Source organism: Pongo abelii, chromosome 11 (genome assembly GCF_028885655.2).
Source record: "Pongo abelii isolate AG06213 chromosome 11, NHGRI_mPonAbe1-v2.0_pri, whole genome shotgun sequence".
NCBI lineage: Eukaryota > Metazoa > Chordata > Mammalia > Primates > Hominidae > Pongo > Pongo abelii.
Genome location: NC_071996.2, coordinates 137078482 through 137103030, shown reverse-complemented (window position 1 = coordinate 137103030; position 24549 = coordinate 137078482). Strand labels below are relative to the sequence as shown.

The window sequence follows — 24549 nt, the reverse complement described above, 5'->3', positions numbered from 1 at the left end:
CTGGACTTTCACGATATTCTTTCTCCCTGTTGAGATTCTCTTCCATAGTGTTGACACCCCTTTCCATAGAAAACCGTATGTAATGAGCCTTAAAGTTCCTTATGACCCCTTGATCTAAGGGCTGAATTAGACATGTTGTGTTTAGGGGCAAGAAGGCCACTTTGGTGCTCTCATTGCAGAATCTATGGGGTTCTGGGTGGCCAGGGACATTGTCCAATATCAAAAGCAATTTAAAAGGAAGTCCCTTACTGGCAAGGTACTTCCTGACTTCAGGGACAGAGCATTGATTTTCATGGAACCAATCCAGAAAAAGTGTTTTCGTTGTACAGGGCTTCTTATCATAAAACAAAAAGACTGGCAGCTGGTGTTTATTTTTTCCCTTAAAGGCTCAGGGATTAACAGCTTTATAGATGACACATTTGAAAGCACTTTGGTAAATAGGTGAGTAGTGAGAAATAAATGAAAAGAATGTTGGGACCATCAATGAACTAAGAATCAAAATAAAGAGTTTCCACAGTGGATGTTGAGGAATTGTGGAAGCTTCTTTAGCAGAGAGGTTTGAGCTCAAAGTGCACCTTAGATGGATAGTGCATCTTATAGTGATGTGCAGGATGGGGTGTGTAAAATGGGGTCCACTGAAAAGGCTATCATCCTAATGCAGGTGAGATTTCATGGGGATCTGATAGGAGGAGAGGAAGCTATGGAAAGAAAGGATTGTCCAGACAATACTTTGACATGCCACTAGTTTGATTCACAGACGAAAGACAAAGATATAAGATTATATAATTATATAAGATTATATAACTATAATCTTATATAAGATTATATAATTATATAAGATTATATAACTATAATCTTATATAAGATTATGTAACTATAATCTTATATAAGATTATGTAACTATAATCTTATATAAGATTATGTAACTATAATCTTATATAAGATTATGTAACTATAATCTTATATAAGATTATGTAACTATAATCTTATATAAGATTATGTAACTATAATCTTATATAAGATTATGTAACTATAATCTTATATAAGATTATATAACTATAAGGCTGAGGCAGGAGAATGGCTTGAACCCAGGAGGCGGAGCTTGCAGTGAGCCGAGATCACGCCACTGCACTCCAGCCTGGGCGACAGAGCAAGACTCCATCTAAAAAAAAAAAAAATACAAAAATTAGCTGGGCGTGGTGGCATGTGCCTGCAGTCCCAGCTACTCAGGAAGCTGAGGCAGGAGAATCGCTCGAACCCGGGAGGCGGAGGTTGCAGTAAGCAGAGATTGTGCCACTACACTCCAGCCTGGCGACAGAGCAAGACTCCGTCTCTTTTTTTTTTTTTTGAGACTGAGACTGAGTTTCGATGTTTTTGCCGAGGCAGGAGTGTAATGGCTCGATCTCGGGTCACTGCAACCTCCGCCTCCTGGGTTCAAGCAATTCTCCTGCCTCAGCCTCCTGAGTAGTTAGGATTACAGATGCACACCACCATGCCCGGCTCATTTTTTGTATTTTTAGTAGAGATGGGGTTTCATCATGTTGGCCAGGCTGTTCTCGAACTCCTGACCTCAGGTGATCCACCTGCCTGGGCCTCCCAGCGTGCTGGGATTACAGGTATGAGCCACTGTGCCCTGCTGAGACTTTGTAAAAAAAAAAAAAAAGCAGTGTGGGGGTCAGACCAAGGGTATCAAACCCTGATTTTCCCATGGACTCATCATGTGACCTCAAACAGGTAACAGGTCACTTCCTCGCTGTCTCACTTTTCTCATCTGTAAAATGAGGATAATAAAACAAAAGACTGGAGGGTTCTGGAAGCACTAAATTGGCCCTGTGTAAGCAAAGTACCTGACACGTGAGAGGCTCCATGAACTTCAGTTCCTTCCCCTGGCTTTATTTTAGTTATTTGTTTGTTTGTTTGCTTTTCTACTCCACAATAGAGGTAATGAACTGTTTTTATTTAAACAAATGTTAAAATGTCATTCAGCAGATATTCAGTGTCACTCTGTCCCCGGTCCTGTCCTTGGTACTGGTAACATAGAGTGGTGTCCCAGGTGAGCAGGAAGCAGGGAGGCACCCCCTGTGCAAGGGCAATCCCCACCGAGACTAGGGTCTGCCTATCTGGATTAAGAGCCACGATTCCAAATTCCTGCTGCCTTACCACTCACTATGTGATAGATAATAATGTTTTGTGATCCTAAACATGTCAAAATGGAGTCACTTATGACAAGTGACTCAGCCTACAGTGAAACTGCTGACCTCTCAAAGTGTACGGTGGACAGAGGTGATAACACCTGCTGTGGTCAGGCACCCCCAAGACCTAACAAGAGAAGCCACAGGGCAGCTGAGATAATGGCTATGGAGACTTTTGCAGAGGGCCATGAACACCGCAATAAACTGACCATCACGGGGCGTCATGGCTCATGCCTGTAACCCCAACATTTTGGAAGGATGAAGTAAGGAGATTGCTTGAACCCAGCAGTTCAAGATCAGCCTGGCAACATAGGGAGACCTCATCTCTACTAAAAATTTAAAAAGTTGGCCGGGCGCGGTGGCTCACGCCTGTAATACCAGCACTTTGGGAGGCCAAGGCAGGTGGATCACTTGAGGTCACATGATCAAGACCATCCTGGCCAACATGGTGGAAACCCGTCTCTACTAAAAATACCAAAAAAAATTCACTGGGTGTGGTGGCGCATGCCTGTAGTCCCAGCTACTCGGGAGGGTGAGGCAGGAGAATCGCTTGAACCCAGGAAGCGGAGGTTCCAGCAAGCTGAGATCGCGCCACTGCACTCCAGCCTGGGTGATAAGCAAGACTCAGTCTCTGAAAAAAAAAAAAAAAAAAAAAAAAAAAAAAAAAAAAATGCTGGGCGGTGTACGCCTGTAGTCCCAGCTACCCCTGAGGCTGAGGTGGGAGGATCATGTGAGCCAGGGAGGATGAGGCTGAAGTGAGCCGTGATGACGCCTCCGCACTCCAGCCCGGGTAACACAGCGAGACCCTGTCTCAAAAAAGAAAGAAAGGAGAAAGAAACTGGCCATGGCAGAGATGCCTGTAGGAGCTCTGCCAGTGAGAACTCTGACTCTGAGGCCTCTTTTCCATCAGGCAACCCTCCGAAGCTCTGCTGGAAGAAGAGCCTCGGCCCCCCACCCCTTCAGCTCCCCAATCCTTGTTGGCATTCCGAGGGAAAACAGTCAGCACGGTCATCCCAGAGCTACTGGAGCTACTCCCTGTGGCTTGTTCCTCCTCTCTTATTACTGCCTACATGTTGGTGTGAAAGCCTCTCAATAAACCATGAATTTGTAAACATTGGCCTTGAGTCATCGCGAAACTTCCCTCCCACCCCCACCTCCCAATCAGAGTTAGCATAACTAGGCTGATTCGCACCTGACACAAACACAAAGACTATGTGATCGCTTTAATCTTATATAAGATTATATAACTATAATCTTATATAATTATATAACTATAATCTTATATAATTATATAACTATAATCTTATATAATTATATCACATAATCTTATATAAGATTATATAACAATCTTATATAAAATTATATAACATAATCTTATATAAGATTATATAACATTATAGTTATATAATCTTATAAATGTGAACGAATGAGTGGTCCGCTGGCCGAGTGGACCCGCGAACTCACCAGCAGACTTGCAAGCGAGCTCACCTTTCCCGCTCCCGCTCCAGTTCCCAAACTCTTGGAGCAGAAGAGTTACATTTCCCATAAGGCCCGGTGAGAGAGGCCGGCGCTCCAGCAGGGCATCCTGGGAAGCATAGTCCACGATCCATAAATCACTTTCTGGAGACCCGCCCTCGCCAACATGGCGGCGCCCAATTGGGGCGGGTTCGTTCGCTTCGCGTTTTGGCCAGGGCGGGGGTCTGGGCTTTAGGCAGTAAGTGCGCTGGCGGCCGGGGATCCTGGGAGGGACGTGGGAAGCGTAGGGATAGTGTTGGTGGCACAGCCTGAGGAGGGCGAGGCGAGAGGCGGCCCAGGCCTGCCTGAGGACGCGGCGCTCTCCTGTAGTCGGGGCAGTGGTTTCGGGCCACGGGGAGCTCTGCCTTTTTGCGCCCCTGGGCCTGTGGTGGCTTGGAGGGCCCCGGCCTCGGCCTCGGCCGGCCGTAGGAGTTGGGAATTCAGGAATGCAGACAACGAGCTCGAGGCTAGACTCTAGAGTTGTGTTTTTTTATAGTTTTTTTTCTGAGGAAAAGAAAAATAATTGCATTTCAGCGCTTCCTGTCACTTGGTACCTATGCTAGGCGCTTTACGTTTCTCATCTCCAAGTGACCCTCCGCCACACTCGATGTGAAACCTTGGGGAGGTCACTTAAGCCCCCAGGGCTAACGATGGGATTAGTGGATACATACTGGAAGGGCTTTAGGCTTGATAATTTTAGTGGCAGTGTTCCCCGCCCTCCGCTCCCCTTCCCCCCTCCCTCCCCAGTGAACTAACTTCCGGCCCAACAGCTTCGGGACTATACTAAAGTGCTCTAAAAAAAGTTAACTTGATCCGTGTAATTTAAATGTCATAATCTGGTATATAGTACTGAAGGGTGTGACAAGCAGAGATTTTAGTGAGCTGATTCTCAGAATCTAGGGTTGGCTTTGCCATCCCAGCAGTGGATTAGTTGTGGCGACAGGTTTTCTTTTTTAAAAAAATTAGTGATGTGAACGTGCCTTTTTAAAAACAGCTGTTACTTATTGTGGGCCAAACCCTGTACACTAAGTGCCCTTCTTTCGTTATGTCATTTGATAGTTTAAATGACCCTAAGAGACAGATGGTATCCCATTTTACACATAAGAAAACAGATTAACATATCCAGGGTCACACAGGTAGTTAGGATCCTGATAGGGATGAAAAAAATCTAGATCTTGCTGCCTCCAAAACCCAACTACTGTACATAGAAACAGTAGTCCTGTGTTCTAAGAAACAACAGAATCGACTCCCAAGTGTAAGGTAGGGGGATTTGGGGAAAATTTATTTTAAAAATAAAAGCATTTATATGTCACTTTTTTTAAGGGTAGTATTTAGTTTCACAATGTTTGGGGACCTGTTTGAAGAGGAATATTCCACTGTGTCTAATAATCAGTATGGAAAAGGGAAGAAATTAAAGACTAAAGCTTTGGAGCCACCTGCTCCTAGAGAATTTACCAATTTAAGCGGAATCAGAAATCAGGGTGGAACCTGTTACCTCAATTCCCTTCTTCAGACTCTTCATTTCACACCTGAATTCAGAGGTATGCTATGTTACGTACATTTGACTAGCAATATGTACCATCTTCTTTACATGTAATTAATTATGCAAAATCACAAATAGACCAATTATCTTAAAGATATATTCTACAGTATGTGTTTATTGTTGCACATGTAAGATATAAATTGGTAATTCCCTCTGCAGAGAAATGTGAAGCTTAAATATATCCTGGGTGATGACAATAATGTTTAGTAAAAAAATAAAGCAATATATTTCTTTTTTAATTCTTATAATTTAAAGTATAACATAAAGACAATTGTCATAAGTATCAGTCTTCATTATTGTTACACTGTTTGAGTTTTAAAATTTCTCTAGAATAACAAACATTTAAGCCAGAGTTATCCAACCAATTATATCTACCTTTTGGAGTGGGGAAGGGTGTCATATTATTTATATGGGTGCACAGTTGTTCATACGCATTTCTGAAATCTGGAAAGCTCACACCCTCATCTGATCTCACCTGAACTTGTTTGGCTTCAGAACCAGACCTGGTGTGAGGCTATTTACAGTTTTTAGTTATCTCATGTGGGTGAATGTTCATACATTCATTACAGGAATATTAATCTGCTTGATTAGTGGAAACTGGCCCAGACCCTGCTGGGAATGTAACATTTTATATATATATAAAAAACACTTTTTTCATATTATCTTTATGAACTCTGGAAATTCTGAATTCCAAAGATCCAGAGATTTTAGGTAAGGGATTGTGTGCAAGAAACAGACCCACAACCCAAATTAGCTAAATTTAAAAGGGGGGTTATTGTAAGAATATAAGCGATCTCAGAAATCAACTGCAAGAAGCCAGCCTGACCTTACTGGACTCTTGATTTCTTGCCCCTGTTTCTCTCTATATATTTCTTCCATATCCCATCTCTGCAAACCAGCTTCCTCCACAAGGGTCCTAGGAGCTGTGTTCCCATAAGCTCAGTGTGAACATTACTTTGCCTTCACCTGGCCCTGATTGGGGTCCCCAGCACTACATGGCTTTGTAGCTCAGCTCTCCACAGTGTCTCCATATTAGGAGGACAGACAGCCTGACTCATCCTATCTGGTTTGCCATGTTCCTCTTCCCTACTACCACCACATTTATCAAATCTTTGTAGTTCTTCTGTTGCTTCTAAGCTTAGAAAGACTTCCTGCCTCCAGAGATTTGGTAAATATTTACCACTGTTACCTTCCCAGGAGCAATTTAATGGGCTGGATTGCATGTGGGATTTAAGTGGTACCTCTTAGCCTTGACTCGATCACCTCCATAAAAATATCTCCCTGATGCAATCAGTAATTCCACCAGTAGAAATTTCCAGCACTAATAAATAGATTTCTAATAGGGATAACACTTTTCCAGGTTTTAATATAGTTGAAGTTAAAGGACAACTTGAAGTAGAAACGTAGCCTCAAAGGGACTGAGGAAGATGGTGAAGTGTAGGACGGGTCATGGAGCGTACCATTAGGCAAAAGTAGTACTGAGAGTCCCAGGCCAACTTCCTCTCCAGCAGAGGGGATTGCTGGCCAAGCACATGATTTGACATCTTAGTGCACAATGTGCACTGCTTGTATAGCTTAGCCTGAATCCTGATGGTGATTGACAGGGAGGTATAATTTGGAAAGGATAAGGACTGTCAGAGAACTGGGGGGGTGGGGGGGGGTTAATTTTGGAATAGTATTTTAAATAATAGGGCTAGATTGGGTTCCATTGTACTCCATTACAATGTAGCTGAGAGTACTGGGAGATGATTATAAAAGTTTTTGTATGGTTTTATGCTTTAACTTGTAGATTTGTAGTTTATTTTTGCTGAGTCCCAGCACTTATAATATAACATTCATTAACAGTAAGCACTAGGGTAGCAATAGTTTTTCAATAGGGAGACACATTTATCCCATTCCTTGTATCCCTGGAGTATATCAGAGTTTCCCAGCAGGAGTTCCTACCTAGGCTCGGATACAGACTTCTCAAAAGATTCAGATATGCCCCATTGGGTGGCACATCACCTAGATGTTGGGTGATAAAGAAATTCTGGAGACTCGCATGGGGTTGCCAACTTCTTTTTCCAGATAAGACCACTGCCATCGTTATTACCTTCAACACAGAAAAGACATTTTCACACCAAAAAAAGGGGCATCTCAGAGTAAAAGGGGATCCTTCCCCTGAAAGGATGGTTGTTAGCCTTACATGTGGCAGGAAAACTGCAACACTACTGTATTTCCTCAGATTCCTTTTGGCTTTTGGGACCTGATGCCATAGACAGTGGGAAGCCATGAAAGATTTCTGATGTTACTGTTTTTAGTTTTATGCATAAAGATGATTTTCCTTTCCTAGAATTAGGAAATGCTGAAGCCTTAGCATGACACTATTTTCTTAGAGTCACTGGTTAAAAATGTTACAAGAAAGTAAAGTGTATAGAGTAAGGTATAAATACTGCCACAGTCATATTTCTGAATCTACTTGATTTTACTTAAATGTGGACTTGGCTTTCTAAAACAATTTTTTAAAATGAAATGATGTCATTTGCATCTCTGATTCTACCTTTTTCTTTAGAAGCTCTATTTTCTCTTGGCCCAGAAGAGCTTGGTTTGTTTGAAGATAAGGATAAACCCGATGCAAAGGTATTACATCTATGATTTACTGGGGTGTTTTAGCGTATTCAGGAAATTTTTTTTTAAAGAAGGAATTAAGTGACTTATTCACAAAGCAATAATTTTATTAATTATCAAATATGCTCTTTATTTTCAGAAAGTGACTTGGCCTATACCCTATGGGTAATGGAATTTTCCCTCCGAGAAAGAATCAGTTTTCCAAGTACAGTACTGCTACTGCTTTATAAACATGTAACACTCTTTACTATGCTTATTCTTTCTTCTGGTGAAGGAAATATTTGCAGAACATCCACATTAGCTTCCCCCAGAAGTCTATTTAAAGCACTTTTTTTGCAACAATACCGACCTCTCTGCCTCACACACAAAAAAATAGTACCAAATTCTTTCAATTTGGTACTCTGGAAATAAATTGAGTAATGAGTTAATTAATTATTTTGTTTGTTACTGTGGTGATATTTAAAGTGCAGATCTAATCATGTTCCTCCCTGCTTAAACATAACTCAAAAGTTTCTTATCATGTTCAGGCTCAAATTTGTACTTCTTAGGAGTCTTTCATGATCTAGCCCAGTGCTTCTCAGGCTACCTGTGTGGCAAAGGACCTGTTTTTGTGTATTTCTTTTTATTCTCAATCTGTTGCAGATTAGCACTTTTCTAGTATATAATAAAAATGCCATGGGAATGTCAAATTGCCATTACAATTTCTAAATGCTTATGCTCCTTTCAATACTTAAAGTCTAGCCTACAGACCAGACTCTGAACAACATTGCTTAGTCTGCCCCAGCCCTCACCACATCAAGTAAGGCAGGAACTCGCTTGGAGCCAGGAGAAAGTGAGGCAGGGTGTGCTGAGAACTCCAGAGCGAGATACAGTACTGTGCCTGGAAAATTTCTACAGAGGGGAAATTATGTGTATCAGAGGTATTTTAGAGAAATAATGGACGATTAGAAGAGATTCAAACTACTGTCAATCTGTAATCAATTGAGTGGTTTATTAAGGCCTATTTGAGTTTTAATGTTTATCTGAACCATATCAAGGTAGAAAACTCCAAATAACTATTATTTTTTAGATTGAATTATAATTTTCACAGAAGAACTGAATCGTAATTAGTTTTTCCCTTATAATAGGATATTTATAAACTTTCTCCTGAATGAACTGGGAGATATAAAAAAGCTAGTATGCAGTTGTTTTCAAAAGCCTCAATCAACACTTAAAGAATTCATTTAGAAATGTGTTTGTTTCTCATTCAGGTTCGAATCATCCCTTTACAGTTACAGCGCTTGTTTGCTCAGCTTCTGCTCTTAGACCAGGAAGCTGCATCCACAACAGACCTCACTGACAGCTTTGGGTGGACCAGTAATGAGGTACGAGGATCAGCTCTCTAAGGAAGAGTTACCAGCAATAGAGGAAAGAATAAGGCTGGTTTAATGTTATCTAACTTCCTTTAATTTTGTCTTAGGGTCTCAACATATTGTTTGAATGTTTCCTTCTCACATTAAAAAATTACAAGCCAGAGGTGTATATTTTTAGACACTTGCTGTATACGGGATTTTATGAGTGGCTGTGATTTGGGGCTGAGGAGAAGATTAGAAAAACGGGGAGAAGTACAAGAGCTGATTTTTACAATTTCTACCCTAAGAGTCTTTATGTAGTCTAGTTGAGATACAACACCTATTACATGGAGATTACCTACCATTTATATAGAAAACTGTTGATCAGTGTTTTAGTCTTTGACCAACGATAATGGATCAATTACATTGGAAGTAAATTTTTAAAAATTCTGTGTGTGTTATGTGCTTTGTGTTTGAATCCACATGTTCTGATTTGAAGGTTTGCTTCAGTCAAAAAAGTGAAATGGTTCTTGACAGGTCTTTTTATTCCTGTCCTGACTTTCTCCTGACCTTCTCCATTTTCTTTATGAATCTTGTCGTATGTGGGCTTTCTCTCACTTTCCTGTTTGAGTTCTAAAAGGCATTCTACTGTATACAAACACTACACACTTGTCAGCAATGAGTAAAGGTGCTTGTTGCAAATATTGATGAGCTGTTACAGCTATACAAATCCAAACAAATCCCAGTCTACCATTTTTATATGGAATAGATGGATGTAATCCTGCAAAGACAGGTATAAGCAACTGTCACAGAAGTTGAAGAGCATACGATAGGAATACTGTTATATTGCCTTTAATGGTAAACTCTGAAGGGTGGTCTTCTAACCAGGAACACTCCTTAACTAGGTGATACTAACTATGTGATTAAGGAGGTAAGGCATGGACTTTGAAGCAAAATGGGGTAATAATACATTCCCTAAACAAATATGTTAAATTTCTGGTGTAGGGCTGGTATTTGGCGTTAATCCAATTAACAAAAAAAACAAAACACTGTATTGAGATATAATTTACATGCCACAAAATTCACTCTTTTAAAGGGTACAGTTCAGTGGTGTTTTTTAGCATATTCACAGAGTTGTTCAGCCATCACTACAATCAATTTTAGAAAATTTTTACCACCCCAAAAAGAAACTCCATACCCGTTAGCAGTAACTTTCCATCCCCCTCAACTCAGCCGCTGGCAACCACTGACCTCCTTTCTGTCTCTATGAATTTGCCTATTCTGGACATTTCATAGAAATGGAGTGATCCAATAGGTGGTCTCGTAACAGTCTTCTTTCACTTAAAGTACTGTTCTCAGGGTTCATTCATGTTGTAGTATGTGTCGATACTTCATTCCATTTTATTGCCAAATGAGATTCTATTAGATGGATATGCCACATGGTTTTTTTTTTTTTAATCTAGTCATTGGTTGATAGATTTTTCTTTATTTTTGATAATAAGCTTCACTAAGTTGCTGGTTTCTTCTTAATGCTGTGAAAATTTTTTTTGTTTTTTGTCTAAATAAGATCTTGCAGAAAACCCTCTAGGACTGGACCTGCAGTGGTAGGAGGTCTCTGCGGTACCTTTGCCAAGTGTAGGACTGTTTAGGAACAGAGCTTGAAAACTTCCACAAGTTTTCTATCCCATCATAGCCAGTGATATTAGATAAATTACATCCTTGAGGGTCTTGTATTTTAAAAGGCAAGATAGAAATCCTTCAGCTTTCATCCACTTTATCTGCTGCTTTTCACACGAAACTTTTTTTTTTTTTTTTTGAGATGAGGTCTCACTGTCACCAGCCTGGAGTGCAATGGCATGATCATAGCTCACTGCAGCCCTGGGTTCAAGGCATCCGGCTGCCTCGGTCTCCCAGGTAGCTGAGATTTTAGGCATGAGCTATTGCTCTTGGTTGAAACTTATTTTTGAAATTGTCTTCCCTTATTGCCTCTGCTTCTGAACTCTCCATTTGTTCCTCTCCTTCCTTTCTACTTTTTTTGTTGAAGTCAACAGTGACATCCCTGTGCCAAGTCCAGAAGACACTTCTCTGTTCTCAGCAGAAGGAGCTCTCAGCAGCACTCACCACCCTCCTTAAAGCCTCAGCTCCTCCTGCTTCCTGGGGCCTCACTCTCCTGGCCCTCCCCGCAGCTGCTCTTCCTCCTCTTCTCCACTTCTCAGTCTTGGTGTGCCCCTTGGTTTGGTTATAAATTTTTCTTAAGCAGAAGTTCACACACAACTGCGTGACTCATAATGGATTAAAGCAAGTTCCATCAGGATTTTTTCTCAGCAACACTGTGTTAGTCTTGTTTTAGTTGTTTTTACTTCAAAGCAGTACATTCTAGTTCTTTTCTATTGTTGATAATTCAGACTATTCACATGTGCTCTGATCTCAGTGAGGTGTTCCTGTGCAGACACTGCCAGCTCTTAGACACTGGTCTGTGCCTGGTATATCCCTCTCTGCTTTCTGTGGCATGGCCATGTGTGTGGTTTCCCACAAGAATAAATGCACATTCTGGGTGTCAAAGGAATTGAGTTATATGTACACACTGAACACAGCCTGTTCATATTTTCATTTTTTAGTATAAATAAAAATAGGTGGTAATCTCTTAACCAGCTCAGCTTGTTTTGCTGAGTCATTCTTATATCTGATCTTCGGATTGCTTGATAAATCTTGAGTTTTTATTGACTAATGTTTGTTTTTTTAATGTTTTAAAAAATCTGAAGCCCGGAATTACGTCTAAAAGTTACCTGTTTTGTAGGAAATGAGGCAACATGATGTGCAGGAACTGAATCGAATCCTCTTCAGCGCTTTGGAAACTTCTTTAGTTGGGACCTCCGGTCATGACCTCATCAATCGTCTGTATCATGGAACCATTGTTAACCAGATTGTTTGTAAAGAATGTAAGAACGTCAGCGAGAGGCAGGTAAATATGCCAGATTATTTTAGTAATAAGTTATGTCGTAAATTATAATCCATGTAATTAAATGTATGATGTATAATACCACACAAGGATTAAAGTGTTTATTACTAAAAGTAATTTATTGAGGTTTTTTTCTTCTAACTACACCTAAATCATGAGCCTATAATCCAGATTTCTCCATGTAGATTGAAAGAAGCAAATATCTTGAAACTTAATCTTTTATTCAGTACCCTAATATTTGGAAAATAGATTTGGGGGATATTTACAAATAGAAGACTGTGGCCTCATGTGAGAAGCCAGTGTCATCATGGTTGGAATATTGTAAAGAAAGTTAATTAGGGAGGTAATAAAAATAAATAATACTGAGGACCGAGGAGTGTTTAATTTTACAAACATTTGTAATTAAATATTGGATTTAGTTTATTAATATTCTTCAGAAAGTTCATTTATACATGTGTGCGTATGTTTATATATTATATATAAAGCTATTGTAATCCTGTGTTAATTAGTATAACCTTCAGTTCTTTGTAATGGCACATATTGCCCATTTAATCTAATTGGAAATTAGAAATTGGAAATTTGCTCATGTAAATATAATCCTGTTTGCCCTACAGATCTTATATAGTCAATTGTCACTGAATTCATCACTGATCCTTTAATGAAAGGCTGCTTTTGTTATTTATGCCAAGGAAGTTTGTATATTTGTATGAGGACAAAATTACCATTTTCTTTCTTTTTTTTTTTTTGTTTTTTTGAACTGGAGTCTTGCTTTGTCGCCCAGGCTGGAGTGCAGTGGCACGATCTTGGCTCACTGCAAGTTCCACCTCCTGGGTTCACGCCATTCTGCCTCAGCCTCCTGAGTAGCTGGGACTACAGGTGCCCACCACCATGCCTGGCTAATTTTTTGTATTTTTTTAGTAGAGACGAGGTTTCACCATGTTAGCCAGGATGGTCTCGATCTCCTGACCTCATGATCTGCCCACCTCGGCCTCCCAAAGTGCTGGGATTACAGGCATGAGCCACCGCGCCTGGCCCAAAATTACCATTTTCAAATGTGTTAATTGCTTTTTTGAAAATAGATGTGTATATAAAAATATGTGATTTTCAGGATGCTGAGGCAGGAGAATCACTTGAACCCAGGAGGTGGAGGTTGCAGTGACCCAAGATTGCGCCACTGTGTTCCAGCCTGGCGACAGAGCAAGGCTCCGTCTCAAAAAAAAAAAAAGTGATTTTTTAAGTTTGGAAATAATTAAGATGTTGTGTGTGTCTTTGAATTACTACATGCTTGACTTAGCTATGATGTAGTAAATCAGAGTATTTTCAAAACAACATATGTAAGGCCATTATAAATTAAAGACATTAACTTTTCACATATATATTATAAACCATATACTGTATAAATGTTACTTTTAGCACTTGAAATCTTCACCATGAGTTAACAAGCGCCCTATTTTCATTCCCCAAAATCTCTTAAAATAAAGCTGTTGCACACACATACAGAACTATAAATATGAATTAAATTTGCCAAATTGTAAGTTCTTATTACTAGAAATATTGTGATTCAAAGGTAGTTATAGCAGATTTCATAAACCCTCTTTTACAAACTATTCTCTTGAATTTTCATAGGAAGACCTTCTTATCCTAGCTTAACGTAATTCTTTTTTTTGAGATGGAGTCTCACTCTGTTGCCCAGGCTGGAGTGCAGTGGCGCAATCTCGGCTCACTGTGACCTCCGCCTCCCAGGTTCAAGCAATTCTCCTGCCTCAGCCTCCCAAGTAGCTGGGACTACAGGCATGCACCACCACACCCAGCTAATTTTTTTGTATTTTTAGTAGAGATAGGGTTTCACCATATTGACCAGGCTGGTCATATAATTTTTTTTTCTTATAACTTCTTTAGTATATCTTAAGGCAACCCTAGCAAAAGGAAATAAAGAAATGGAGTTTACATTAGAAAATTCAACCCTGCCCTTGCTCTTATAGTCTAGTCTAAAACAGTACTGTATACCTTGTATATATGCACTTCTGAATTCAGATATGTGTCTTATTGTGGTTTATATTTCCTCATAAAACAGATTTTATTGTATCTGTAGTAAATTCATAAACTTTTCTTATTTTTTTCTGATATATTTTAAGCTAAATTATAGTTTGGTTTCAAAAGAAGGATAATTTAGTGTTATGAACTTCACAACATCTAATCAGGAGATCTACATCTTTATTTGTAATGTTTTAGAAAACATATATCTGATTATTCCCAATATATATGTGAGTTGATGATGTGTTTGTAAACCTCTGAAATTGTTTTTCAATATTATATTCATGTCTATTTCAGGAAGACTTCTTAGATCTAACAGTAGCAGTCAAAAATGTATCTGGTTTGGAAGATGCTCTCTGGAACATGTATGTAGAAGAGGAGGTTTTTGATTGTGACAACTTGTACCACTGTGGAACTTGTGACAGGCTGGTTCAAGCAGCAAAGGTAAAGACAGATACCTGCTTTTTCCCAGGGTCCCCACTTTGTAGTTAGTACAAGTCAACTTGTATGAAAAAGTCTCGAGGATATACTTGAAGCTGTTGACACTAAGGATTGAAAAGATATTTACATCATTTTCTGTATTTTAATTTTTTACAATAATGAATTTTTAAGGCTTTCAACCCAACAGTTCACCTAACTTCCTTTTCTCCGGGGAAAACTTTATTTGTACCTCAGTGTTTCGTAAGTATCTCTCCTTTTTGCAATTACTGTTGTGAAAAAAGATGTATATATTTTTATTTCTGCCACTGAGAAGCTTGTTGAGCTTTGCTTTCTTTGTTTACTACTATGAAAATAGATGGCTGTCTTCATTTTCTTAATATACAGTTATTTTATAATCTTGACATATGTTCTTCCTCACTCTGGCAAATCCAATATAGCCTTACCTCCTCCCCCAGGTGGGAGTACTTAACTTGCTAATTAAGGAATTTAACAGAATACTTCTGATTTTCTTTCTGTACAGTCAAGCAAAATATAAGACGAAAGAAAGTCAGGACTAAAGCAACTGATATCTTTTGCCATGTGAGAGCTAAGAGGGAAAAGTAAAACAAACCAATAAACATAGAATTCTGACATTTCTCAAATTTATTCATCACATTCATATATCAGTAGCCATTCCTGTAGTATATAATTCATAGTTATTTTCCATTCCAGGAAAGAAGAGATACTTTGATAAGAGGAGAAATGAGAGGCAACTACTGTTTAGCTTAGTAGAACACCTCCCTGGTGTTATTTTCATGCATCTTAAGTTTTGCACATTCCAGCTCCTTTCTGATATGGCAGGGATTTATTATGTCAGCACTTTGGCATTTCTGAAAATCCCTCTGCCACATATTGGTGTTTTATCCCAGTACTGATGAGAGGTCTCTCTCTGTGCTTTACTGGCGAAGCCCTTTGGGTCCAGGATATCTATTTGTTCTAAGGGAGACTGACATCTGAGTAACTCTTTTTGGAGGACAGATTTTTAAAAAATGTTTCGTGGGTTTTTTTTCCCACTTTTTCTTTTAGCAGCCATTCATTTATACTTCCTTTTCACAATTCCCTGTGATTTCTCACTATGGAATTGTTCTTTAATGTATTTTTCACACACTTAATTTCCACCAAAAGCATTACCAATGCTAGTTAATTGCTAAATACTAGTAATTCATTAACATTAATATAAAAATGATTATTATAGATAAATGTATCTGTGTCTATGTATGTACGTTAATACCATGTCCTCTGGCCTGGATGTGCTGTCTGTAACCTTCTCTGTCCCTTCCTTCTCAGCTTCTTGTACCTATGGCCAATATGGCATCAACCCTGCTGCTGTCGTTATTATCTGCAGTGGTGATGTTCCCACTGCCATGGGTGATGTGATGAGCTGTTCATAAACATCATCAACTTGAGCTCAGTTCACTCAGTGGGTTACTGAACATTGTCTTAAACAGCTACCACAAGAGACATATTTATGCGGTCACTTCATTATGACAGAGATAGCACTATTCCTATAGCTGACAATTATTGAATTTTTCCAGCAAATAAAGTGAGCATTGATTTAGATAATGCACAATACTGATTTTGTATCCTGGAGATTATAGATGAAACTATAATAAAATCTTAAACCCTATGCCTATAGCTTTCACGGGAAGATTGAATTTTATACTGTTTCACATGTATTTCCATCCAGTTTTTGCCCCCTCATCAAACCCAAAGAGAGAGGTTTATCATTTGCTTATTTATTTTGTATTTCACTTTGGTGTATAAACTTCAGAGTTTGGAACAGTGTTGGAAAGATACCTACACATTCAGCTTTTGGTTAGATTTCATGTTCACATTACAAAATAAGAACCTTTTGCTAAACAAATGCAGTTTTTAAATATACCTTTTATCACATTTCTTTAATTCTTTTTCAGTGGAAGTTTTTTAATCTTGATACTTTTAAATTTATATTCTATTCTATGCATTAGATTTGTTGCATTCTAAGTTTATGTTTGGCTGTACTGCTAAATAAATGCAGATTTTCTTGTCCTAAGCAGTCTTTTCTCAGCCACATTATAGTTGAGTTACTCAGTTTTTTTAGATGCATTTTTAGAGCTTGTTTGAAAATCTACCATGTCGTTATATTGCTGGGTTTTTTTTTTTTTTCATTCAACTTTTTTTTTTACCCACTAGATTTGTGGAACTGTTTTTTTAAATATATTTTTAGCACTGTTAGCTATATATGATTATGGGTAATTTTATATATCAGGGAGGATTTTTTTTCTCCTCACAGACCAATAATCCAAGAGGTTGGGCACAGCTGATACTCTTAAAAAGCAGCTTAATCCCAATCAATAGGTCTTAGCCCTTGGGGAAGTTAGAGGCCTTTTGCAAGTCTCATGAAAGCTATGAATCTTCTCCTCAGAAAAATATATATGCACATGTAATTTTTGTATCATTTCAGATCCTTTAAAACAGGCTCCTAGGTCCCAGGTTAAGGCTCCAGTTCTTCACTGATTAAAAAGAACTGTAGACCTGCCGGGTAAAGTGGAGACACCAAGGATGAAGGTGAAAGGCCAGAAATTGGGCAGGAAATAGGCACCACTCATCAAATAGTATTTCAGGATAGCAACACTAAAGAGAAAACTGGCTTGTAAATTATTAATGGTAAGCACAAATGAGTGGCTCCACCTTTAGACCCATAAAATAGATGAGTTGACATCGAGTTATGTTGAATCCATGGTAATGAGTTTATGTAATATTTCTCTTAGAACTGTGTCATAGGTTGTTTTTTCAGACCTTAAGAAACATTATGTATCCTTTTATATAACCCTGTTTTTAAAAAGCTTTGTAAATTTTTCTTTTAACAGTCGGCCAAATTACGTAAGCTGCCTCCTTTTCTTACTGTTTCATTACTAAGATTTAATTTTGATTTTGTGAAATGCGAACGCTACAAGGAAACTAGCTGTTATACATTCCCTCTCCGGATCAATCTCAAGCCCTTTTGTGAACAGGTTTGAACTATTTTATTTTTAAATTCTTTCTTTTCCCCTCTCAAGATTGAATCTATTATTGACCTGATTTTCAGTTGGTTTATTGTCAGAATCTCTAAACCTTGGCACTGTTGACATTTTGAGTTAAATTATTCTTTGTTGTGGGAGACTGTCTCATGCATTAGGGTGTTTAGCAGCATCCCTGCCCTGCCTCTACCTATTGGATGACAGTAGCATCCTCACTCCCCCTCCCTCAGTTGTGACAACCAAAACTGTCTTCAGACAAAGCCAAATATGTCTCCTGGGAGGACAGCATGGGCAAGATTGACCTTGTTTGAGAACCACTGATTTATTTAGAGTCATTCTGAATTTCCAAAGTATAGATTTGTTCCAAGTTCTTTTTATTAAACCCTTCTTTAAAATATTTGAAATGAAAATTTAAGAACAAAATTAGAAGTTTACCCTGCATTTAGAAAACTCACCATTAATTGGTACCACTAATTTGGATTTAGTTTATTTTACATGTAATGATGAATTTATGCATCTAGAAAGTCAAGAGGCAAATGGAAATTCACTAGTCTAGAATCTGTAATCCTTAAGACATAGGGAAAGAAAAGGTTTTGAAAACAAATTAATTACAAAATCAACCTACTTTATAAGCCATTTAAAAATGTTTTTTATAACATTGCTGTACATGCCAAGGTCTGGGTGAAAAGAGTAATTATTTCTTATCACAAATCATTCTTATATGTTTATTCAGAATAGAACATTTATTAGCTAGCTATTGAGTTTCTGTGTAAAAAAAGTAATCTTTTTCTAAACATTCTTAAATTCAGGATCTTCACAAATGGGCCTTCCTTTACTTCAAGCCAAATTGCTGAGCTTTTTGGGTTTTTTTTTGTTGTTGTTTGAATTACCACTCAAAGGTTCTAATATTCTGTTGCCCCTGAGGCTATTATTGACATAACCAAATAAACAATTTTCCCAGAGTTAGTTAATATAATTGTTTCTTGTTTTATAAAAGATAGTTTGTCACATGATTTTAACATACTTTGATGTAATAAAACTGAAATAAGTGAAGAAATTGAGCGCTTATCTAGGAGGTCCACATTCATTTTACTTTTGGATTTCTGTATTAATGGAAAAAAGTCACTTGGCATCTTTGTGTACACCTTGTCTTTTGCCTGTACTAGACATTTTAAAATGCTGCCCACTTAAAAAGTTTAATATTTTAAGCAAATAAATTATTAAAATAACTGACACCCATCAAGCGGCCACCATATGTACATCTGAACATTACAGATGAGCACTGACTTGAGTTTAGATGTCAAAGCCAGAAGAGAGCTTATATCATGTAGTTTTAGAGCCCTCAGATGTGAAACAGGCTTCTTTTTTCTTCTACATCAGAAATTTAAATAAACATCTTTAAAGTACCTGTTAATCTAAATTAGCTTTTTATTTTATTTTGTTTCTAATTGCTAGTGTAGGAGTACATCTGTTTGATCACTCATGATTATGGAGCATATTAATTATAGAAAATGTTGATCATAGAATTAATAAAACAAGAAAGAACCTCTTCCACTAAACTGCCTCTAAACAAAAACAGTTGATAGTCATAGTTACTAAGTTCCTATTCTATACAGAGGACTGTAGTGTCAGGAGGGGTGATAGTTGATCTGGCTTTGACTTTGAGGCACATGACAACCTAGTTGAAATAGAAGACAATTTCAACTAGATATATATCAATAAAAAAAGGGGATGCATTTTAAAAGAAGAGTGCATCTATAAAGCAGCATAAATAGGTATTGTAAGAAGATGGGTTTCTCTTGCTAAAAATTTCTACAACAGACTCACTGATAGGGTAACATATTTCATTGTTTTATTGGCTTACATGATCTTAGCCAAAGTACATAAAAGTAATGTATTTTTCAGTTACATGTGTTCATGGTCAACTAAGAGGCAGAATTTGATTGGTGTAGTGTGACTGGCCATTAGATCAATTAATTTAAAAATTTTAAATTTAAAGCCAATTACTTGAATTCATCTTTACTCTTAAATAACCAACAGTGAAGTTTCTTACTAATTTCAGTAGTTGAAATTATTTTTTCTTTTGATTATTATCAGCATTTTATGAAAACTATATCAATATTTTTGTTCTTTTTTCTCTTAGAGTGAATTGGATGACTTAGAATATATATATGACCTCTTCTCAGTTATTATACACAAAGGTGGCTGTTACGGAGGCCATTACCATGTATATATTAAAGATGTTGATCATTTGGGAAACTGGCAGTTTCAAGTACGTATAGAAATTTGTTTAGAAATATCTTTGCAATTTCTTTTCTATTCCTATTATTTTGTTGAGGATATTTTGTTTACCATTTATTATATATCCACTCTATAGAAAACTTTGATAGGCACTGAAAGTTAATACAGATACAAGTTTTAAATTTTTATTTCTAAATAATTTCACACATACAGAAAAATTACCAGAATAGTAAAAACACCTCCTGTATACCCTTTACCTAGATTCTCTGATTGTTAACATTTTGCCACATTTGTGCATGTGCATACACAGACATACATTATTAACGTTATCAGTATTAGTGCAAACCATCTGAAATTAAGTCGAAGACACCAGGTCACTTTACCACTAAATACTTCAGTGTTTGTCTTCTAAAACCAAGGATATTATCTTACATGAGCATTGATTAAAATAAGGAACTTCTAACATTGATATAATACTGTTGTCTAATAGTTATGTTCAGATTCCACCAGTTTTCCAGTTCATATCCTTCATGGCAGTTTTTCCCCCATTCTAGCGTCAAATCCAGTGTCAAGCATGGTATTTAGGTAGCTAACTCTCCTGTAATCTGGAACCATTCCTTAGCTATACAGTTACTCCATTATCATAAAGAGACAGCACAGTTCCTATAGTTGACAATTATTGAATTTTTTCTGAAAAATAAAATGAGCATTGGTTTAGATAACACACAATATTAATTTTGTATGCTGCAGATGGCAGGTGAACATGTGATAAAAACAATAAATCCCGTGTCTATAGCTTTCACAATAGGATTTAAAATCAGAGTGAATTTTGTCCTGTTTATTATATGTAGTCATGTCTTTCATGGTTGCTCTTTGAAACAGTGCTCAATAACCACTGATTGAATTACATTTAAAACTTTGATCTTCCTAGAATGGTTTCCTATGAGAGGTATAAGAAGGATTTTTTTCCACTTGAAAAAATTACCTATTTCTATTTATTGAGTAATCAATTTTTCTCTACCAATCTACTGTGGCAGTTCTGTTATGTCTACTGTTCATTTTTGTGTGAGTCTGTTTTTCAGCTCTCTATTCTATTCCATTGTTCATTTTTTTCTATTCCTGGGCAAATACCACATTGTCAATTTCCATAGCTTTGTAATAAGTCTTGATCTCTGGTAGGACAAGTCTCCCTACATGCTGTCATTCTTCAGGAGTGTGGGACCTGTCTTCATTTTTTATGCTTCTGTGTACATTTCTAGAATCACCTTGTCAGTAATCTCACAGATGTACACGTGTGTGCACATACACATATGCACACACATATCCAGTGGGATTTCCTGTCTTCATATGTGCACAAGATATACCTTTACATTTTCTAAAGTCCCTTTAATGTCTTATTAAAAAGTTTTATAATATTTCTCAAAAAAAGAGTTTGCAGATGTTCTGAGGGAAAGTGCTAACCGGTGTCTAGTTCCCGGGAAATTATAATCTATTTCACATCAACCCCAGACACAGTAAAACATCTATAAGTAAGTCACAAACTGTAATGTTAGGATGTAAAATGCTTAAAGCATAGCTTCCTGTTATCAGAAAGTTAATGCTGTTGTTGATGAATACTTGCTGCACATTTGCTTGTAATATGGCATCTCGTGGTGCCAGCAGTATTCAAGATGCACAGTCCCTTTGATGACCCTCAGCCAGCTTTTCAAAATGTTCATCTGTATTTCTGACGTTCTATCAGTTGTATTTGGAACGTATTGAGAGATATATGTTCTGTAAAGTTTGGATATGAAAAAAAGTCAAACTGTGTTCTACCAGGAACCTGTTTACCAGGGAGATGATCTATGCCTAAATTTTCTGTTTTCTGGAGTGTTTGTGGCTGGTGTATTGAAATGCAACTTTGTTTAGTATATTGATTTTATATACTAAAATATATAAAATATTAAACAATTTGTACACTAACAACCAATAATCTTGCTAAACACTCTTATGTTGAAGTCATCTATGGAAAAAGACAGTTTTGTTTTACCTGTCCAAATCCTTTGCCTTCCATTTCTTTTGCTTACTGCAGTGAATGGAACTCCCATTCTGGCTTGGGAAAGCTGTACAAGCATCGCTCTCAAATGCTTGTGTCACATTTGCCAAGATACCAGCTTGCCGGGCACCTTCCCAATTTGATGAAGTTAAACACTTGTTATCCTCATCTACTGTGTTTCGGCCCTTAATGTACCATGTTTAATTTGAGCCGATCCTTACCGTGTTACTATACCTTCCCTCGAACTACCTTCTTGTATTTTTAGTTTCCCACAGTAGAGAATCCTTAAGAAAGTGGCCTTCTCACTCCGCCTTAAACTCCCCTTATCTTATCAAATAGGCTTTATTTTGCTCTCTCTTTAAGATGAAGCCTTTCATTAGATTCTGATCGAAGCTTGTCCATGTCTGGTAAATGTTTATTATGGTGTTCATTTTTTTTGCCTTGCCTATTCCCATTGCAGTTCATGGCTCTTTTCTTCCAGTTGTGCCTCCACCTGTTGTGACCTTTTTCAATATTGCCGTGTCTCTCTTCAGTCTTAGGAAGTACCCCCAGCCTCTGTGCCAGCCGAGGTTCAACCTCAGGGAGTGTGCCCCTACATTCCTCGATGCCTGCTACAGTTTTTGCTCAGCCAGTTTGAAGATTTGAGGTATTTTTCTAGCTGGCAATATTTATCCTCAGTTTTTTGATGCATAAAGTATCTGTTTGCAATTTCATCTTCAGGTTTATCATTGAGGTCATGTACAAAGGCAGCTTCACACTCTGGTGAGGCAGCATGTTTTGAGAGTAGTGATTCTCTCTTCCTTGACTTTCTTTTGGGTTGTGGTTTCCTGGACATCTCTTTTGCAGTTTTGTGCTTATTTCTTCAGAATTGATCAGCTTCTTTCTAGCAGCATCAGGATCTCTTCCCAGTTCTATGACATGACTTGAAGGGCAGGCAGGCATTCCTTCATGTGGCTTCAGTCTCTGCACTGCCTGTCCATTTTTGAAGCTCTAACACCTTAGCAAGGTCTTCCTCAGGCCTTAGAGAACAATAGAATATTGTGCTTGGTATGTTTTCTTGTTAATGGCTATCAAGCATCCCATTTGTTATTTTTTTTTCTTATTGTTCTGTTGTTTAAGAATCACTAGCTTTTCATCCAGAGCTTCATGGTGTTCAGATAATGATTTTGTGCTTTAAGAATTTCACCTGCAGTAGATATATCTGGTGGACACTGTGCTTGTCTCTTTACTACCGTTATCCTGACAGATCCCCTGTGCCCACAGACAAAGGGTCCCAAATATTCTAATCGTAGCCAGGGCCAGGTAGTGTTCTTTCTACTTATAGTTCAGCAATTACTTCTTCCCTTTGAAGGAGCTGTGCCCTGCGTACATGGAGTTCTTTAGTAGGTACTGCCTGTAAGGAGGAGTTTTCAGGACCAATGTCATGTAATTTTCCCTGGATTAAAGCCAACATTTTAGTCTCTCTTAGTGTGCCTGGAAGATGATCCCTTTCTTCTAGCATGGAGGCCACTAACTGCAAAATGTGAATGTAGGTCTGGCTATAAAGAGGAGCCTGATCCATGCCTCCAGCTTCCTGGGGGGACTTTGGCTTCACAGATGGTTGGCATCATTTGGAACATCATCTTGCACATTTGAGGAAGTGGGGCAAAGAAGGCTCCATGACAACATCCAGTTGGCAGCTCTATGACTGGACCAGCCTGTCCCAACATGGCCAGGCTCAGACACTAGCAGAGTGGAGGAGGACTGGGTCCACCCTATATGTCACCTGGATCAACTTGTCTTATGTTTGGCTCATAGGCTCAAGCATCATCTCTACAATGCCGGTTTGCCTCTTCCCTCCTGTCATTTTTAAATCTCTTATTCCATTGTCATAAATTTCTTCAAGCACCTTAAACATACTTATTTTATTATTTTCTCTCTGATAATTGCAGCATCTGAAGACTTTGTAGGTCTGACTTGGATATCTTCTGATGTTGCTGATTCTATTTCCTTGTGATTTTGGTATTGTGGACTGTAGGCTTCTTGCTTTGCTTGTTTGTTTGCTTTTTAAGAACTTGATTTACGGGAGTAATTTGAGGACTGAGTTAAAGGTGCCTTCTTCCAAGAAAGATTTGTGTTTGTCTCTAACACAAGCCTAGGATCGCTACCAGCCCTTAACAACATTAAAATCAATTTGATGGTTTTAGAGTGATACAGCTAGTATGAATTTGAGACACAAACCCACATGAGGACCTACTTGTGATTATTAAAGGACATTTTTCCCCCTTCATCAAGTATCAAGGTCAAGGCAAGCCAGTTCCTCATTGTCCTTTATTATAAGGTGGATTTTTTTTCTAGGTTGTGATTATATTGAAGGTATAGCCATTTAGGGATTCCAACTTTTTGCTGGATTTTGTCATTGTGATATATTAAAAAGTATATATTTGGTCATCTTTTCCAGTTCCTGTTCCTAGCACAGAGCTCCTTGGAACTTCCTGAGTGATAGGAGTGTCTTTTGTTATTCATAATGGGCCCCTTTCCACCATACCTGAGTTGATGTTAATGAAGTCACTCTTAGATGCCTCAGGATGGAGGCTGGTTGCCAGAGAATCCAGTCCCATTATTAGAGGGTTG

At 38.1% G+C, this 24549-nt stretch overlaps 1 protein-coding gene across 10 annotated transcripts in view; it reads left to right on the top strand.

The window, feature by feature from the left end:
- Positions 1 to 3748: 3748 nt before the first annotated feature.
- The window catches only part of USP40 (ubiquitin specific peptidase 40), a 90870-nt gene continuing 70069 nt past the window's right edge, over positions 3749 to 24549 (top strand). For 4 of the 10 annotated variants that reach the window (XM_024243579.2, XM_063713134.1, XM_024243583.3 and 1 more), the window contains exons 1-8: positions 3805 to 3906; positions 5031 to 5248; positions 7802 to 7869; positions 9108 to 9221; positions 11986 to 12150; positions 14479 to 14625; positions 17511 to 17654; positions 19804 to 19932. In XM_024243579.2, coding sequence (XP_024099347.2) covers positions 5050 to 5248; positions 7802 to 7869; positions 9108 to 9221; positions 11986 to 12150; positions 14479 to 14625; positions 17511 to 17654; positions 19804 to 19932 — 966 coding nt within the window. In that variant the 5' untranslated portion in view covers positions 3805 to 3906; positions 5031 to 5049. Of the gene's footprint in view, positions 3907 to 5013; positions 5249 to 7801; positions 7870 to 9107; positions 9222 to 11985; positions 12151 to 14478; positions 14626 to 17510; positions 17655 to 19803; positions 19933 to 24549 lie in introns of those variants that run through there. The other 6 variants (XM_063713133.1, XM_024243581.2, XM_063713136.1 and 3 more) reach the window with 3 other exon arrangements.